The sequence below is a fragment of the Mya arenaria genome, chromosome 4 (genome assembly GCF_026914265.1).
Source record: "Mya arenaria isolate MELC-2E11 chromosome 4, ASM2691426v1".
Lineage (NCBI taxonomy): Eukaryota > Metazoa > Mollusca > Bivalvia > Myida > Myidae > Mya > Mya arenaria.
In genome coordinates this window covers 32449596-32470594 of record NC_069125.1, presented here as the reverse complement: position 1 = coordinate 32470594, position 20999 = coordinate 32449596, and the positions used below count along the sequence as shown (strand labels likewise).

General features: G+C 34.6%; 1 protein-coding gene across 1 annotated transcript in view; it reads left to right on the top strand.

Annotated features, from left to right (window-relative positions):
- LOC128231874 (synaptojanin-1-like) overlaps positions 1–16691 on the top strand; it is a 34262-nt gene extending 17571 nt beyond the window's left edge. The window contains exons 15-24 of the mRNA XM_052945122.1: positions 2454–2612; positions 4243–4402; positions 4728–4800; positions 5019–5219; positions 6141–6219; positions 9406–9658; positions 9889–10151; positions 10417–10623; positions 11352–11496; positions 12001–16691. Of these exons, the coding sequence (XP_052801082.1) occupies positions 2454–2612; positions 4243–4402; positions 4728–4800; positions 5019–5219; positions 6141–6219; positions 9406–9658; positions 9889–10151; positions 10417–10623; positions 11352–11496; positions 12001–13163 (2703 nt within the window). The 3' untranslated portion in view covers positions 13164–16691. The remainder of the gene's footprint in view (positions 1–2453; positions 2613–4242; positions 4403–4727; positions 4801–5018; positions 5220–6140; positions 6220–9405; positions 9659–9888; positions 10152–10416; positions 10624–11351; positions 11497–12000) is intronic.
- Positions 16692–20999: the final 4308 nt, after the last annotated feature.

Below are 20999 nucleotides of genomic sequence, written 5' to 3'. Positions count from 1 at the left end.
TATCTTTTGACTAAAGAAAGTTGAGGAATTGTGATAGCCTTGTTGTCGCTGTGGCCGTCTTCGTTTTCGCCGTGCAAAAACTATTACCTTGGCCATAACTCAGGACCATTCAAGATGCAAATGAAACTTGTTGCACATGTTGCCAATAACAATATATACATGTATAGGAGGGTCCATAAGTCTGACATTAGTAATTGTTGAATAATGCCCCCTTTTTGACAAAAATTTTTGCAAAAATCTTAACTTTGGCAATAACTAAAAAAATGTACTAGTTATTCAAATAAAACTTGGTACATAATTATATTGGTGGAGATATTAAGCACATGTTAAGTGAGGCCAATAACTGACTTAAATAATTGTACAGTTGTGCATCTTTTATATAAATATATATATATATATATACCAGTCCTGAGTGATGCACTTAGAAAAAATATATATGGAAAGAAATCACTGCTTTAAAGCTGTACTCTCACAGATTGACCAATTTGACAACTTTTTTATTTTTTGTCTTGGAACAAACAATTTGTTGCAAAAATCCATGGAAACCAGTGATATAAGACTGTTGACAAAAATTAGATCGCAGATTTTTATTTCTAGTTTAAACATTACGTAATGTATTATGTATTTTTCTCAAACCGTTAGTAACCGTTTAAGCCATAAAACATTATTTTCCGAATGGAAGTATGAAAATCTGCAATCTGATCTCTTGTCAGCCATCTTTTATCATTGGTTTGTAGATATTTACACAAAAATTTGCTCTTTCCAAGAATAAAAAAAATAAAAAGTTGTTAACACAGTATATCTGTGAGAGTGCAGCTTTAATGTATAATGGACCTGTTTTTATAGCAAATGTATTGTATAATAGCTGTTTGAATTTATGTATTGATCTGTGTAGTACAATGCCTTATATATTTCAAGGGTATTGAAGACAATGTTTATATAAATATGCTAGCATGGTTTGTTTGGGACACCTTTTTATATTGCATTAAATCTATCAGACATATACATGATTATATCTTTGTGTGTAACATTTTCAGCCTGGGAGCTCTGTTAGAAGAGGGAATGTAATGTTTCATTCATAGTTGCTCCGCCTTTGCTATGAAATACACCATCCTGACATTTGACACATACTAGCCTTTTCATCCAAATAGACTTAACTCATTGCTATTTTTATACTCCATGTCCATGTTATGCGTAATAAATTTCTGTCCATGAAAAAGAATACACTTACAGGGATGTGATTTATCTGCGGATTTCCAGGGATTCAATAGCTCCCCCACCCCCTACCCCCCACCCCCTTCTTTTAATTAACTGATTAAAAATAATCAGTTGGTTGCGTCTGGTTGTTATTTTATTAGTTTATAGTTTTAACATCCAGGTTTGTCTTGAATTTGAAGCAAGAAGAGCCGTCAAAGATTTCTAAATTTCAGTTATGCTTCATCCCATTGTAGACCTAAAGCAGCCCCATGACCCCTCTTTGAAATGGTTTTAAACCTCCAGCTGCCGGGTCAATCACATCCCTGATTAAGTTATAGCATGTAACCTTGCACAACATGAAAGGGACTCTTCACAACATAAAAAAAAAAAAGGGGGGGGGAAATATGTACAGAATGCTTGTTTGACTGGTATGCCATCAAGATTTCAAGGTAGAGTTCTATTGTTGAAATTATTTGAAAATGCTCTATTTTGTCAAAAAAAATTATTAAGACAATGGCAGCAGATTTTTTATTTTATTTAATTTTTAAACAAATCAAATTTGTATTGGAAATATATAGACAGCTCAAAGTGCATTTTTATCAAAAACAAACAAAATCTATAATATTTCACATTTTGGCATGGTAATTTTTACTTTGGAATTATCAGAAGAAAAAATTGTTTTTTAATAATAATTGAAAATACGGTGCCAGTGATTTGAGGCTCAATTTACAAAATTTTGTCAGAATGAGTAACTGTCATTGCTGTTATGTATTTGTTACATTGAAACAAAATTTAAAAGAAATTGTGAGTGAGTTCCTTTCAAAAGAAACAGCTGTACTCAAGATAAAGCCAGTAAATGATAAGATAATTATAAGAAATACTGTGCATGAGAATCAGTTGTCATCTGAGTCAAATATTGCCTTTGAATGAAAGTTTCTGATTCTTGCAATTTTCTCTGGTTGAATTCAGTGCTGTCACACAGCACACCAAAATGTTTTGCACTTTTGATTATCTGAGCCAATATATCTTGGCATTTCTCATTGACTTTGTTAGCAATATGAGGGATTTTGTATGAACCTAAAAAACTGATTTGTTATCTTTGTATTTTCAGAAGTTTTCTCAGTCATACATTTTTATAAAAAGGTATAATTAAATACTGAATCTTATTAATTCCCTATTAGGACTTGTAATGTTTTCTCTAAATTCAATATGTATTGTGCTAATTTTCTGTGACAGTCTGTATATTCCTACTGTAGGGTCGTGCTCTGCCCTCCCACAACTACGTATTCTGGTGCGGGGACTTTAACTACCGTATTGACCTGCCCAACGAGCAAGTGAAGGACCTTATAGCCGCAGAGAACTGGGACGCTCTCGAGGCGTTTGACCAGTTAAACATCCAACGCAAAGAGGACAAGGTACACTGCTGTAATAATGCTGTAATAATGTCTTAACAAAAAAAAACTTATATGAATCATAGGCTCAAGCAGAGTTGGTGAAATCCGGCTGACCCAACCGCCAAGTGTAATAGTTGAATGGGACTGGTAATTTTTTTTTATCAAATTTACAATAGACATAGAACAGCAATAGCGGTAATTGAAAGTGACTTAAGGGTCTGATAAAGCTAGAATTTTGTCGTGATTTCTGCTCACGGGATATTACAACATAATGGTGAGCAGCAACAAATCACTTTATTAATGTTGTTTTATGTGTGCATTTTTACTAAAAAGAATCTTTTTGGATCGCTTGTTTTTCAAACCTTAAAGTTAAAGTTAAGCCATGGCAGTGAGTTAGACTAAATATTAAACTTGACGTTTCGCACTATCAAAGGAAACAGTTTATGAATGTTTATTAATGCATTCTTAATAACTCATTAAATCTGTATTTAATCTGTGAATGTTATTGTACTGTACTGTTCATATATTACGGGACTAGAGCAAGACAATTGTAACTTGGTATAGAAATTGAAGGGGTTACAACAGTGTTGCACTAACTCCTCGATATGCAAGTCATGATTTTTATGAAGTGATGGGGAAAAAAAAGATGCTTTTAGAAGATGCAAATGATTGAACCATTCCCCATTTGTTACAATTGATCCTCTACGGCGTCTGGCCACCTGTTGAAAGGTTTTCTCATTAGCATCTTCCTAATGGGTTTATTCTCCTGTTGAACAAAGCAAGTAATTTTAGCATGATGTTGACATGTTTGCCACAAAATCACCATCCTGATCTCAACATTTATGAAGCCTTTGCTACTTTTGGTACAAAAGTGAGAATTTGCATTTACAAGTAAAGACTGTTATGGTTGTTTATACCGGTAGTTGATGATTTAAGGTCACATTGAACAAGAATTTTAGGCATCATTGCATGTGCCTTTGAATTTGAAAGGGATGAGCTACAAAACTTATCAACATAGTTCACATATTTTTCTATGGGAAATTCTCATCTTTGGCGAGTTTAATTTAATTATTTTTTTAATTTACGGATGAAAAATTACTTAAAAGTTTGAGCTAGGCCTCTTGGACTGACTTAGCTGGTAAGGAAAAATGTCGGCAAAGATGATGGCTGTGTTCTAAAGTATGTCTAATTCATCTAAAACAAAACAAAATACACATTTAAATGTTAAATGCAGATGCATTTAAGAAACTTTATAATGGTATATAAACCCAATTGAGTAGTACCGGTTTGTGCCCAAAGGCGCAATTGAATGACGTCTCTGACTGCAGACCCAAAGGAACCGGGTTTGAGTCGCACTTCTGATCATCCTTTTATGTATTTTCTCGTGTATTTTTTGTTTATATCCTTAAGTCTGTAGAACTTATTTCATTCTTACCTTATACGTAAAATTATGTGGGGGTATGAAGGGGGACGTACTGTACTGTTTTGATTAGTTTTCTTAAATTTTGTATTGTTTTTCAAAACGTTTAGAAATATTTTAACTTTGATTACAATGAAAATGTATTGAGCCTTACGTATCATTGAACTAGCCTTTGAAAATAAATCTAATGGCAAGTAATTGAACTGTAACTGCATGTGTTTTTGCTTGCAGGCCTTTCAGGGCTTTAGTGAAGGTCCAACAAGGTTTGCCCCAACCTACAAGTATGACCTGTTCTGTGACGACTATGACACGAGTGACAAGAGTCGTACACCGGCATGGACGGACAGGGTGTTGTGGAGACATAACCCTTTCCTTAAATTCCAGAAAACAGGTAAACATACATGCAATAAGTCTCCCTGAATTTTGATCCATCAGCAGCATGCAAGATTTTACAAGACCAAAGCTCACTAACAGTTAAAGATATTGAAATAATACTTTGTACACATTTTTCCAGAGACAATACCACATGTTTATTGATGCCCATATAAAACTTTTGTACACATGTTAACTGAGACAATAACACATGTTTATTGATGCCCATAACCCTGGTTTAAATAATTATTGAGTTATGCCCCTTTTTAACTGAATATTAACAGACTAGTGTTGACTGTTTTCTGCAGCTTTCTTGTTACAACAAATATAACTTACTTCTGCAGATGAAGAGGAGCTGAAGAAGTGGCCCAAGCTGTTACTGTACACAAGATCAGAGCTGAAAACCTCAGACCATAGGTAATGTTCTCAGAATTTCTTTTTGACAGAAAATGGGGCTGAAATTTGTCCCCCTTTACAATCCACTTTTTTTATCAGTTCACAATTTTAGGCATTTTGTTACTATTTTCACAATTCTTAGGCATGTGGTCCCATTCACAAAAAAGTTGTGTTGTCTTACTGTCCCTAATAAAGATACAGTTGATTGTATGAGGGTCCACCCCATTCTACCATTGCAGGCCAGTGCTGGGGCTGTTTGATGTGCAGGTGATGAAGGTCCGGGACACAGACCGGGACCGGGTGTACGAGGAGGCTCTGTACGCCCAGGGACCACAAGATGCCACAGTGATTGTCTCCATGGTGACTGGGGAGTTTGACGATGACATGGTGGATGAGATTGTCGGCACATTCTCTGATGCAGGGGAGATCATTCTTGTCAGGTACGGCTGACTTTGGAAACAGTAAAATTTGTTTTTAACTTCAATCAGGGTTTGCACGGTCAGGGAAATGTCAGGGAAATATTTTATTTTTTTTCAAGGTCAGGGAAAAGTCAGGGAATTTTTAAATAGGACATGAAAATTCAGGATATGGGTAAAGGTCAGGGAAGAATAGGAACCTGTGATCTAGGGCTGTGGAAACAATTGTAAAATAGCAGAAAGAAGGAAATAATTATGAAATAAAACAGAAAAAAATATGAAATAAAAAAGCCACTTTATAAGAAGAGGTTGGCTGATGAGGAGGATTGAGGTCAACATTATTAATTATGCTTAAAGATGATCAATTAAGCTCCTATGAACACAGATAGTTTGGTCAGGGAAAATTTGGATTTGGTAAAGGAAAAGTCACGGATTTTTATATTCTATGATTTGTGGGAATCTTGTCAGTCAATGCTATTCTTTTTATGATTTTTGGTTGATGTGTAATGTCCTTTAAGTTTAAAAACAATGAAAAATAATGTTACAACATGTTTATGAATTTCGAAAACAGAAGTCATGGTCTTGTCTTGTCATTGTTGTTGTTGTCTTGCGCAAACACTTGAATCTAGGCCATCACTCAAAAACCATTCAAGATATTCAAATAAAAATTGACACAATATGCACATATATAGCAAGGGCATAATTCTGTCTTTAATAGTTATTGAGTGTGTTACTCATTATTAAGAGACGTTCCCTTATTGGACTGGAAAAAACAAGAACAGGCAAGCATTGGTGTTTGCTGTTGTCTGAATAGCCCTGTAAGTTTAAGTGAAGGAAATGTTGACCCTTGAAAGAAGGGAGATTTCTCCTTTCAAGTTTCTTTCTAGCTTAACTTGTGCACTCAATAAGATATGTACTAGTTATGTGTATTGATGTTGGCTGCAGGTTTGTTGACGAGGAGATGTGGCTGATCTACAAGACCGGGGCCATGGCCCTACAGGCCCTACAGTACAACAACACTCAGGTGGGTGCTGTAATTATACACTAATCATACGTCTGTATATGAAGGTTGTTGATTAGTTATGATAACAGCTTCTTTTATGGTGTCCTGAGTTCTTGGGGAGTATTCATAAAACATCTTAAGTCAACATGAAAGTGTGTACTTCGAAACAAATGAATGATTTGAAATTAAAGTATTTCAGATATTATGAAGCTATTTTATCATATTTTAAATGAGATACTAAAGAACTAAAGAAAATGACTAAAATTAGCAAATGACTTAGTATGGTTTATGAGTACGGCCCCTGATACTTTACATGAGGATAGTTTATCATGATGATCATAAAGCTAATTTCCTTTAAAAGTCTCAGAAATCTTCATGATGAGAATACCGTATTACACAAATTATACCATAACAGAAATAATTAGTTCAGCTTGATCCTGTTATAAAGAGACTTAAAATGTTTTCAGAAATTGGGTTTGTATACTTAAATATAGTTTAATGCATCTCAAGCATAGTTAAAAGTCTCTTAAGCATAGTTAAATATATCTGACATGGAGTTCAATGCATCTCAAGCATAGTTAAATTAAACTCAAGCATAGTTAAAAGTCCCTCAAGCATAGTTAAATTAAACTCAAGCATAGTTAAATTAAACTCAAGCATAGTTAAAAGTCCCTCAAGCATAGTTAAATTAAACTCAAGCATAGTTAAATTTATCTGACATGGAGTTCAATGCATCTCAAGCATAGTTAAATTAAACTCAAGCATAGTTAAAAGTCTCTCAAGCATTGTTAAATTAAACTCAAGCATAGTTAAAAGTCTCTTAAGCATAGTTAAATATATCTGATAGGAGTTCAATGCATCTCAAGCGTAGTTAAATTAAACTCAAGCATAGTTAAAAGTCTCTTAAGCATAGTTAAATTAAACTCAAGCATAGTTAAAAGTCTCTTAAGCATAGTTAAATATATCTTATAGGAGTTCAATGCATCTCAAGCGTAGTTAAATTAAACTCAAGCATAGTTAAAAGTCTCTTAAGCATAGTTAAATTAAACTCAAGCATAGTTAAAAGTCTCTTAAGCATAGTTAAATATATCTGACATGGAGTTCAATGCATCTCAAGCATAGTTAAATTAAACTCAAGCATAGTTAAAAGTCTCTTAAGCATAGTTAAATATATCTTATAGGAGTTCAATGCATCTCAAGCGTAGTTAAATTAAACTCAAGCATAGTTAAAAGTCTCTTAAGCATAGTTAAATATATCTGACATGGAGTTCAATGCATCTCAAGCATAGTTAAATTAAACTCAAGCATAGTTAAAAGTCTCTTAAGCATAGCTAAATATATCTTATAGGAGTTCAATGCATCTCAAGCGTAGTAAAATTAAACTCAAGCATAGTTAAAAGTCTCTTAAGCATAGTTAAATATATCTGACATGGAGTTCAATGCATCTCAAGCGTAGTAAAATTAAACTCAAGCATAGTTAAAAGTCTCTTAAGCATAGTTAAATATATCTGACATGGAGTTCAATGCATCTCAAGCATAGTTAAATTAAACTCAAGCATAGTTAAAAGTCTCTTAAGCATAGTTAAATATATCTGACATGGAGTTCAATGCATCTCAAGCATAGTTAAATTAAACTCAAGCATAGTTAAAAGTCTCTTAAGCATAGTTAAATATATCTGACATGGAGTTCAATGCATCTCAAGCATAGTTAAAATAAACTCAAGCATAGTTAAAAGTCTCTTAAGCATAGTTAAATATATCTGACATGGAGTTCAATGCATCTCAAGCATAGTTAAAATAAACTCAAGCATAGTTAAAAGTCTCTTAAGCATAGTTAAATATATCTGACATGGAGTTCAATGCATCTCAAGCATAGTTAAATTAAACTCAAGCATAGTTAAAAGTCTCTCAAGCATAGTTAAATATATCTGACATGGAGTTCAATGCATCTCAAGCATAGTTAAATTAAACTCAAGCATAGTTAAAAGTCTCTTAAGCATAGTTAAATATATCTGACATGGAGTTCAATGCATCTCAAGCATAGTTAAAATAAACTCAAGCATAGTTAAAAGTCTCTTAAGCATAGTTAAATATATCTGACATGGAATTCAATGCATTTCAAGCATAGTTAAATTAATTTCAAGCATAGTTAAAAGTCTCTTAAGCATAGTTAAATATATCTGACATGGAGTTCAATGCATCTCAAGCATAGTTAAAATAAACTCAAGCATAGTTAAAAGTCTCTTAAGCATAGTTAAATATATCTGACATGGAGTTCAATGCATCTCAAGCATAGTTAAATTAAACTCAAGCATAGTTAAAAGTCTCTTAAGCATAGTTAAATATATCTGACATGGAGTTCAATGCATCTCAAGCATAGTTAAATTAAACTCAAGCATAGTTAAAAGTCTCTTAAGCATAGTTAAATATATCTGACATGGAGTTCAATGCATCTCAAGCATAGTTAAATTAAACTCAAGCATAGTTAAAAGTCTCTTAAGCATAGTTAAATATATCTGACATGGAGTTCAATGCATCTCAAGCATAGTTAAATTAAACTCAAGCATAGTTAAAAGTCTCTTAAGCATAGTTAAATATATCTGACATGGAGTTCAATGCATCTCAAGCATAGTTAAATTAAACTCAAGCATAGTTAAAAGTCTCTTAAGCATAGTTAAATATATCTGACATGGAGTTCAATGCATCTCAAGCATAGTTAAAATAAACTCAAGCATAGTTAAAAGTCTCTTAAGCATAGTTAAATATATCTGACATGGAGTTCAATGCATCTCAAGCATAGTTAAAATAAACTCAAGCATAGTTAAAAGTCTCTTAAGCATAGTTAAATATATCTGACATGGAGTTCAATGCATCTCAAGCATAGTTAAAATAAACTCAAGCATAGTTAAAAGTCTCTTAAGCATAGTTAAATATATCTGACATGGAGTTCAATGCATCTCAAGCATAGTTAAATTAAACTCAAGCATAGTTAAAAGTCTCTTAAGCATAGTTAAATATATCTGACATGGAGTTCAATGCATCTCAAGCATAGTTAAATGTATCTCAAGTGTAGTTATATATATCTCAAGCCTGGTTAATTGTATCTCAAGCTGGGTTTTAAGTATCTCAAGCCTAATAAAATGAATCTTAAAAGTAGTTAGGGTATACTGTCACATACAGTAATACAGTACTACTATGATGTTACAGATCAGCGATCAGGAGGTTGGTGTGCGGTTGAAGACTGGTAACTGGCGTGAGCTGGTAGAGGCAGAGATGCGGGCAGCCAGTCTACGCTCTGAGCCCCTTTTTAACCAGTTCACAAACAGCCTGCTGGGGGAGGACTTTGATGTGCCGGGGATGGAGAATTATGACAGTGAGGGGGATGAGGAGGAGGGGGATACAGAGTCCCTCCCTGAACCAATACAGCCCGCCCGCACTGGGGATGGTTCACCGCACTCTGGTTTGTTCATTGATTTTTCTGCTAGCTATTAAAACAATTTTCCCTAGAAATAAACAGGAGTTACAATAAATTCTATCACATTTTTTAAGCTTAAGAAATATTGTAATAGGTATATTTTCATGTGGCAAAATATACTTAGTGTTGCAAAATATACTTTAACAATTAGAATGAATATAGTACATAGTATAAATATAATGTAAGTCAAGGTCTGTAAAGAGAAATTATTTCAGGCTCCCCAAGTCCTGCAGATGGAATGTTTGAAACAAGTAAGCCTAAAAGTAAGCCCGCTCAGAGTGTCCCTCCCCTTCGCCCCCAGCCCAGTAGTCGGTCAAGACCCCCTCCCACTAGGCCACGTGACTCACCCCCCACTGGAAGGGAACGGGACATGACTCTAGAACAGAAACAGGAGGCGACTCCACAAGTGGCTAGAAGTGCTGCTGACATGGTGATAGTTCCAGAATCGGCACCAATGGTCAGAGGAAATCCTTCAGAGGTTAGTGCATTTGTGATTACATTAAAGTCAAAGCATGAAATTGTATTGACAAAAAATAAGTAAATTGATTATAACTACAATATTATTAAAGTTTCATTTCTTTGTTTTATTGAAATCCAGTGAAAAAGCTGTGTATAAAATCATAATTTTTCTTATTCTGCGAAACATCACTTTCATGACAGTTTCTTTTCTAAAACCTCTTGAAATGTGTTGTTGTGATACAATTAAACAGAAAATGATTTAATGATTATAATACCACCTGAAGACGATCGCAAAGCCGAGTGCCGCAAGTCGAACTGGCCCACCTGTGAAGCCTCCACCCCCACAGAGGCCAGTCGGGGGACCCCCCAGACCATCTCCACCCAAACCCTCCTCCTCACCCCTGTCCGGCCGGAAACCACCTGGTCCAGCCATAAAACAGCCACTGGGATCACAGGCTATTGGCAAGATCAAGTCCAAGCAACAAAACAAGGTAGGGAACATTCGGTTTTGTGGCACCTGCGTAGCATGGCAGAAATATAGGGATCATGTTGTCCAGCATTTCGTCATCCTCCGCATCGCACCTTCACTTGAGGCCGTATTCATAAAACTAGTCATTTCCTAACTCAAGTTTTCATTTACTTTATTGAAAAGACATACGTTTATGATAAAATCACTTAAACCTTTCTTTTAATTCGACTATGAACATTTTAGGAAATTTACTTAAGTTAGGAAATGTCTTAAGATATTGAATTAATACCGACACTGGTCTTTAACTTAGTCATTTCTTCTCCAATCTTTGCAAAACTTGACAGCAAATCTTATTTGCATAATATCTCAACTGAGTTTGATTTCCAGTCAGATTGCCATTGTCTCTCTGGAGTTATTGCCCTTGATTTGTCAAAACAATGAGCATGTGCAGCAGGCGATATATTCAATTTCTAGCTTTTGTTGCATTTGCACTGTAAATACAAAGCGAAGAAATAGCATAATGTATGAAATTATTTAATCACAATTAGATAGAACAAAAGAAGAAAACAAATACTTTTATATGCTGATGATATTATTGTTACCGGAAGTGTTTACTTTAGCATTACTCAGTAAACAATGAAGTAGATTTAACCATTCTACAGATTAAATCAGATTATCAAGTGATCCTCTTGCTGTATACATGGGCATAATCACAGTCAGGCTATGACGTGTCTCTGCCGTTTGTTTCAGATTGTAAGAATCGGTCTTCCCACAAATGTGACCCACATGGGACATGCCAACTCCCCGGAGGAAGCTGCAGCTCTTATAGAAAAACTGATGCTACCAGGCGGGTCTGATTTGAAAGGAACTTTACCCGCTCCGCTCAAACCTGGAGGTATTGTCCATCATAGGAAATATGCTTTTGTCATTTTGATTACGGAGCCCACATTTTAAGGGTCAGACATTGATATAATTAATTTTGTGAAATATGAACAAAATGCCTGTTTCAATGATGAAACATCACGTCAAGTTTATTAAATGAAATTTGTGAAAAATTATTTCAAAAATTGAAAAAAAATGCTCTATTTTGCCTTTAATGTAAGGCATACTTTTAAGAATTGAATATCTACAAATTTCTGTTCAAATGAGTGTCTGCAAGTTGCTGTTTGGTGGTTGTTGATATAAGTAAATTTGAACGAAATTTTTGAAAACTGTGATTAAATAAAATCTGTGAGGGGGTCGTTTAATGTTAAATAAGGAATCAAGCTCTGACAGTGATTGTATGCCCTAGGGCTCACATTTTGAAGAATACAATTTATAGAATTGATATTGTGTGAAGAAAAACATGTCTGTATTGTTTTGCAATTCTTATCAAATACTTTGTATTTTATGGTTTCAGGTTTAAGGGCGTCCACAAATATTCCTCGTAGTAAGACTTCAGAGGATGTTAATGGTGACACTCTGCCTCCACCTCCATGTGTTGCTAAGGCCCAAAGTGTAGAAAACATCTCCTCAACTTCCCGGCCGATTCCACCTCTCCCACAGCTTGACCCTGGAGCTGGACCTCCACCCCAGCCAGCACCTAGGAAGGAAAGTTTACCTTCAGAAAAGGAGACTGAGGGTGTCGCAAGGCCAAGACCAGCCCCTCGTCGCAATGTCCAGAGCTGTGTATTTGACCCTAGCTCAGTGAATGTACCAGCTGTGGCCCCCAGGCCAATGTCTGTGGCAGACAGGGGGAACTTGCCACGCCTCCCCCAGTCTTACCCAGAGACAAGTCAGAACTACTATTCAAGTGTGGTGGACCACACACGTATTAACCCTGACATGGGAAAAGTGTTGTTAAATGGTTCCTCAAAACCTTCTGAATCATCACCTGAACAAAGTATGGCCATGTTGACGCCTGGTGCGGGACACCAGGAAGGTGAATATGAAACATTGTGGGGACATACTCCTGCCGTGCCAAAACGCAAAGACATTGTAGAGGAACCCAACACCCTTCTTGACAAGCCCATTTCGCCACAAGCTTTTACATCAAATGTCGATCCCTTTGACACCAGTGCAATAACCCAGAGGCTTCCACCAAGTGTACCCCTCCAGCCAATAGCCCCAGCCATGGCCCCTCCCACCCTTCCATCAGTCCCGCCCCGCCCAGGGACTCAACCTAGCAAACATTCAACAGTTATGATGTCACAGTTGGATGAGCAGGTAACCAATGGGGATCCACAAAGCTACGATGCACCTCCCTCCAGCCCGCCCCCATCCCCTCCAAGGTTTGACTGCCCGGCAGAACCACCGCCCCTACCCCCTACAGAAGACTTCCCTTCCCTTGATGAGCTTTCAGCAACAAACTCCACTAGTATGAATGAGGTCGCGAATAAATTAATGCTCCTTAAAGAACCAACTGGACCTGCGCCAGTGTTAGCCCCACCCCCTGTGCCAACCCGTCCCCCAGTATCAGCTGACCTTGCGTCGACCAATCAGCAGCCAGGGCTTATTGAAATGCCTCCAATCCCAGCAAGACCTGCTGTGCCCCCTCCTGTTCCAAAACGACCTACAATTTAACATATGCCTGGCTATGATTAGTGAAATTTATATTCATTATTGTGATAGAATTTGATGTTAAAGATCATGTGACTTTGCAAAATGTATTTAAACATAATGTTACTCTTCCTACACATTTTTTTTGAAAATACTCATCACCAAGCTTTATGTGACCATGTAGTGAATAAATATAATTATATTCTCAAAGATCGATATTGTTCATGTTTTTGGAATATTAGTATCGATCAGCAACTAGAACCTGTGGGCATTGTATAGTTTGTGTGTAGTTAATACATGATTTATTTTACAACGATTGTTAAGAAATTTATATTAACGTATGCTTAGTCACTTTCGTTGGCATGATGTTGCGCTAGAGAATGGTGTTTGTGTTATGGGGGAAACCAGATTGCCCAGAGAAAACCCACTTGTCCGGCCAATCAAACTCTCATACTTACATACACCCAAGCCAGAAATCAAAACCATGACACCTTGATGAGAACCGAGTTAGCTTATAACTTCGGCTAACCAGACTACGAGTGAAGTGTTATGCGCTATTTGTGTGATAGTTATAGACTCGCATTTTAAAACTTGCTTTGTATTTAATTCTGTGCAATATGATTAGTGCTTAAAGCGGTAGTGAGCGATATTTAGGCTAGATAGCTTACATTCATATGAATTTAAATTGCATGTACAATTTCACAATAAAATATCTTTCATGTTTTAGATTGTTAAAGATGTTATTAAGGTATAAGATTTACAATTAAGCTTGCCATTTTATTGATGATAATGTTAAGTGTTTATGTTTGGTGACTCCATATACTTTTGACACTTTTTATTTATTTTTTGTCTCAGAATCTTAAAGCATTATTAACGCTTTTAGCCATCAAACATCAATTTTCGAAGTTAAATATGATAAACTGCAATCTGATTTTTTCTCAGCAGTTTTATATCACTGGTTTCCAGACATTTATGCAAAAATTGGCTCATTCAAAAGACAAAAACTAAAAAAGATGTCAAAACTACCAATCTGTAAGAGTGCAGCTTTAAAAGGATAATGCATGCTGATCACTTATATGTTTATTAAATAACCGAAAAAGGATTGAAGACAAAGTTATTGCAGTTTGTTATCTTTAAACAGAAAATCAGGATGTGAAGTGACCTGTTTTGCAATCTTTCAAGGCCAATAGAGCTTGTTTACAATATTTTTGTTGCTAAACTTGTAACATATTCATTATCTACGCATCAAACAAATGATACTTGAAGATGCACTCTTACTCCAGCAGTGATTTTTTTGGTGCAATTTACTGCCTTCTAAAGGCTGTTTCCCCTTGTGAAAAACTGTCCATTTTTCCCAAAATTTTACAAAAAAATTCCCAATTTGATAAATGCCGATTATGTTAATTAATAAAAAAGCAATAAATTTCTTGAAATATAAACAAAATCTTGACAAGACTAACTCTTCCACAGCATAATGTATGCATAAAAAAATAAAAACATGTATATTTGCCATTATATTGTTTTGGCCTGATTTTGTATTTTTCACAAAGTTGACTTTTTTTTTCCCAATTTGCAAGGAACAGGGGGTAAATATTATTCCCAAAAAAATCATTGCTCCAAAAAAAGATGTACAACAATTAACACATTTTTTTTTTTATTTACTGGAAAATGATGAACAAATATTGAAAACCAATGGTTCTTATGAAGAATATCGTGTTTAGTTTGGAAGAAAGGTGCAGAATATACGGTATTCCTACCTAATGAGACGATTGTTGATCACTGTAAATCTTTAAGGGCCAACCTGTCATTTAATATTTGTGTGTTTTCAGCTATACAATACATGATTACATAGATGTTGATGTACTGAGTGTCACTTTAAATAATATGGAGTTGCCAGGTATACAAAATTGACATAATTGTACATAGATACCACAAGTGATAAACACATTCCAGATTTGTTCCGAGGTGTCGCCCTTACAGCTGATGTTTGAACTTGCATGAACTCTTTAAAGGCTGACGCCAAAATAAAACATTTTAATGCATTATCAGGGGCGTAGTTTGGCCTATTAAAAAGTATAGGCCCACTTGGTAGGGGGTTTGGGGATATTTTTTTTACTCCAGATCGAATAATGTGCGTTTTAGCGTATATCTGGAGCCTTTTTAGTCATCGAAATTTGCTTTATATAGCACTTCACTAAACTTTATTGTTGTCTTGCTCATGATGTACAATAACAGAACTGAAATTCAAAACTGATTAGAAAAAATATGTTTAGTTAACCTGTAGTGTTTACTTGAATGTTAATTAAGCTGTCACCCCCTTTCCTTTAAGTTATTATTGCAGATTTGAACGTTTTGTATTTTTCATTTTTGGAAACGAAGTGTAGGCCCGGGCCTACCGTGCCTATTGGAGCTACGCCGATGATTATTGTGTCATTTGACTTAAGTTAAATGATCAAAACAAAAAAGTGCTTATGATTTAGGTACAGATAAAAATAGCGATATCTTGGGCTTTTTTTACTGTGGAATTTGTGGCCACGTAGCTAATAACTGAAAAACAGACCTTTATAAAGGCTTATATTTTTTATCAGTTCCGAAATCATTCTTTTTTTTCTTTTATCACATGTCAAATGAGTTGAACATGATAATGCATTAAAATTACTGATTTTATTTTTGCATCAACCTATATTGTGTGCCCTTAACCCAAACCGTTATCACTTTGTAAAATCAGATTAAGTTATTTAAATTATTATTGTTACACTGTTTTTTTAGTCCAACATGCCTTTAGGAGTGTATGGCAGCTGGGAGTATGTTGTTTATAACTGGTCCCAGGTGCTAGTATGCAAATATCCTGAGTTGACATTTACCAATTGTTCGAATTTTTTGAAGAAAGGTCTATTTATGAGTATTGCACTTGATACCGTAATTATTCTATTCATTGCCCGGGTGTTTATTAGAATCGTACCCGAGTTCAAAGTAGGGGATTGGCATTACTTAGAGAAAATTGCTTTTATCCAAGATGAAAATCGGTTATCATTATAATATTTGGACGTAGAGACAAAAATGGTGTAGTAAGATTTTATATAAAGTAGGGAATCAGGAAACTTGTTGTTTGAAAGATATGCTTTTTTTTTAAATTGCTTTTAAAGGAGGCAAAGTTTTTGCATGATTTTGCCAAAAAAGACCCAAACTTTTTCAGGCCTAAAACTGGGGTCGGTGGACAATCATTAGAGGATGGGCGATTAATAGAACAATTACGGTATTTGTGGTTGGCTGTTCCAGTAAAAATGACGTTTATTCCTTGCATAATAAAGTACATGTAGTGCTCACATTCCGTGGCTGTAATTTAGTCCAATTTTTTGTTTTCAATTATTCATTATTGTTTTCTATATGGCTGACCTTTGTTAAAGCTTAAAAAGCCTTAGTTTTATGTAAAAATAATTTTAAAAAAAGTTATGCCTTAAAGCTGCACTCTCACAGATTGAACGTTTTGATAACTTTTTTATTTTTTGTCTTGGAACGAGCGAATTTTTGCGTAAATATCTGCAAACCAGTGATAAAAGACTGAAGACAAAAGATGAGATCGCAGATCTTCATATTTCCTCTCCAAAATTAAATTTGGGATGGGAATATGAAAATCTGCGATCTGATCATTTGTCAGCAGTCTTTCATCAGAGGTTTGCAGATATTTACGCAAAATTTTGCTAATTCCAAGACAAAAATAAAAAAGTTGGAAAAATGGTAAATCTGTGAGAGTGCAGCTTTAAGGGATTTTTTTTAAACATGTTGAATGGTTCAAAGTTGGGCCAATACTAGCTCTTTGAATATGTTGATTTCAATTATAACATTGAATACATATATGGCATGTATAATGAACAAGGATTGATTCAAATTTGTTGAAGAGTTAATTGATACCACTAATAAATATAATGCATTTATCATGTAAAGTACATATCTTATATATTACACCAACTATTCTACACTCAAGTAAATGTATTTTGTACATTGCAAATTAATTAGTTAAAGAATTCAGTGCTTATAATGGGTGAAGTTTTAAGTTATTTTATTTACAATTTAAGGGACTAGACACAAGATTATACAATTGCAAGAAAAAAAGAAAATCGTCAAAAACTTACATAAAATTGATATAGTTGTGGACAACCAATTGAATTTTACTCATGTATCACATCGCTTGCGACACCTGTTTCGTTTGCATTTTTAGTGTTTTTTCGCAATTTGAAATTTACTGGGTTTGTCTACCACGTAAATACTAGTAAATTAAAAAATATCATTGGTATATATATCTGTACTAATCAAGTGACTTTTATATTCTTAATATACACGCTATAAACAGGAAAACCATAAGGCGCTATTTTTCAAACAAGTAAACTCAGCTCAGATAGCGACAAAAATCACACAAAATATTCTTTTAAATTATGTTAAGTGATTTTTATCAGTTTCATAATAGCTGGTATTGACAATGTTGGGCTTGTTTTAGGAAAAAATGTATTTGGGACCATCTGGTGTCTAGTCCATTTAGGGTACCCGGTAGTCACTTTATTATCTAGCCAATGGCAACAATGTTAAATATTGAAGCTTGGTGTCAACCATATAATTTTAATATCATTTGAAAGGTTATTGCTGGCAGATTACTTGTAAGTTAAGTTAAATAAACTTTTGAAAATAATTTGTAGATAAAATTATTGCAGGTTGTATATATTTAATCTTTACTGAAATCCTTAGTGACATAGCCAATTTTTGACTTCTCCAAGGCCAAAAAAGCTTCTTTCAAATATGTTGACTGGGGAAAACTTACATATTATTTTTCTGCACATTAAAACCCATTTAAAGAACATCAAAATAATATGGGGTCACTGGGCATCCAAAGTTTGTATTATTGTATACCAGGTGTCCAACCTGAAAAAAAAATGTTGCTAGTAAAAGGTTTGTGTCCCAAACAGCAATGAAGAATTCACCCTGATTGTGCTTAGTACCATTTTCGGCACCCCGGCATATCACAACCTATATGATATATTTTTTGTAAACAATTGGCTTAGTGTGGGATGTTCTTTTATTCAATAGTTCTGTGATAAGCATTGTATCAATTTTATTCTTTAAAGTTTTTAATTTTTTGGTGTTTGAATATAAAGATTTATGAAAGAATGTATGACCATGATTTATGTTTAACCTGTCGTTATACATGTTGTGCATGTATATAGTCAATAGATCGAGGTACACCAATGTTGTTACTAGGAGTTAATAGACTGTATTACAGTAAAATCTATTGTAACCATGTGTGTTTTTGTTTTTTAACTCGTCTGGTCGGTTTTGCCATTCAATATAAAACAGTTAAGGTAATTTCATAGCAATTCAATTCCATTCAATTCATTTTATTTTATTCAAGTAAACAAAGGCCCACTGGCCCAAAATACACAAAATGTACAAAAAACAAACATAGTATATCATTGATGTCATCATCATGGTTATTGTTGAGTAAAAACTTTGGCCTCAACTTAAAAACCATTCAAGATATTTTCATGGAACTTTGTACATATGTTGTATTAGTAAAGCAAGGCCCATTACTCTGACTTAATAACTATTGAGATATGTCAATTTTTGATAAGAATGAAAACGACAGGAGGGGAGTGTTCGCATTCACTCCACAATACTCTTGTTTAACCTGTAACCATTGCCCATTTCATTGCTGAGTTTGACCGACCTGTCACAAAAATGGACGGACAGACACTATCTGTGCGCAAGATCTTCTGACCAATCAAATGCTGTTAGAAAATCATGTAAAGAATGCCCAAAAAATACTTTTCAATGTAAACAAGATTGTTTTAAGGAGGTTTGAATGTGCTAAAATACTGAGTCATTATTTTTATGGAGAAGTAATACAGGGATGGAAAAAAAATAATCATAAATCCTTTTCTTAAAATGTGTGTTTATTTGCTAAATAACATATATATTATGACATTTATCATTATTACTATTATAAATATTATTATTATAATTATTATTATAAGTATTATACTAATTATTATTATTATTATTATTATTACAACCAATTATATATTAATGGTTTTATAGTTTTTATAGATATTAAACCAGCCAAAAAAACTCACATTGCAACAGAATAGTATGCAGTGGTTTTTTGTGGCCGAAATTCGTTCCCATTCTCCTCCTGAAAAAGTATATATTTTCCTCTACCTTGGTAAAAAAAAAATCCCCTTTATTTTTCTTTGAGGAGGAGTATTGTCCCCTGAGCAAGTGTATCAATAAAGTGCCATTAATGAATATGTCAATATGTTTGCTGAATAAAAGGTTTGAACACAATTTGAACATAATATCAATCATGTGAACGACGCTATTTCCCCCAGTAAAACAGTTTGTCCATTTTAATAAGCTTATGCTTAACGATGCACTGCATATCCTAAAATAAAGTATGTACTTGTAAGGTTAATTGATTACACTTTGTTGTTTTTATTCCAGTATGAGCTGTTATTCAACTATCTCAAGGACTTAAATTAACATAAATTTAAATAGTTTGCAGCTTTTACTGAAGTGTAGTGTTATGTATTTGTACACCATCAAAAAAGCGATGTCTTGTTCGATTTGTTTGCTATTCAATATGGTCTTAATTGGATCTAACATCGATATAAAGTGGTCTTAATTGGACATTCGATTGATATAGCTAATCGGATTGCGTGGTATACATGGCCAACCTATACTGCAAATGGGGTCATTGCGGCATGACCATGCGGTTGACTTAAGTTGCAAAATTAATACCATCCAAAGACATAAAACTACTGCATGGGTGGTATTCAATATGCAACATAATTAAAGTTTATCATGGCTTATGGTCATACATCCGTGATTTCTTTTACTCGATAGGTCAGTTATTTATATCACGCGATCCTATCTAATTAAGACCAATATTGAATACCACCCTTGACCTCTTCAACTTGTACAACTCGAGGTCAACTTAAGGTCAGATAATGTAAATTTGATTTATCACCTGACCGACTTTATCAAGAAAAGCATAACCTTCTATTGGTTATTGGCCATTTAGATGCCAGATGCCAAAAGGTCAACGCCCGCGTACATGTACGTTTATAGCCTTGTTCTTGATCAAGGTTATATAGAGTCATACTCCATTATTTCGCCCTGGCATACAAATCAATGTTGGTTCCCCCGATTAGGAGATACATCCGATTTGTTATTAGTATATATTGTAGTCTGTCATCTTATCTTTCTGTCGGAGAGTTTTAAAGTTTGAAATGGTAGAACTAATAATGAATATTGACATATTAAATATAGAGGACAGTGATTGATCTATATAATAAAGAGCTATAAAACCGTCTGCGTGGCCTAGTGGTTAAGGCATCCGCCTACTGAGCGGGAGGTCGTGGGTTCAATCCCTGACCTCGTCATACCGAAAGACGTTAAAAAGTTGGTACAAGTAGCTCCCGGGCCTGGCGCTCGGCATTTTTAAAAAGGGTAGTGCTTGGAAAAGTGGTGTAAACAGTACTGGTTCAACCAAGGAAAGTTGTACCACGTGTATCGGTACACGAAAAAGAGCTAGGGTATCGCAACCCTACTTCCATATCCAACCACTGACTCCGACTTATGAGTGCGGTCTCTTCAGCAAAAAAAACAAAGCACCCCCGTTGGAAATAAGTGCTTGCACTTTCACGGGTTATCCTTGACCGAAAGGATTAAAGAAATACACACTTATAAATCAGTGGTGTAGCTACATATAGGCCTTCTAGGCTTGGGCATACAACTTTTTTGAAAAATGACAAATTCAAATAACCCTAAAATGCAATAAAGATAAATACTTGAACACGTTGAACAACTCTA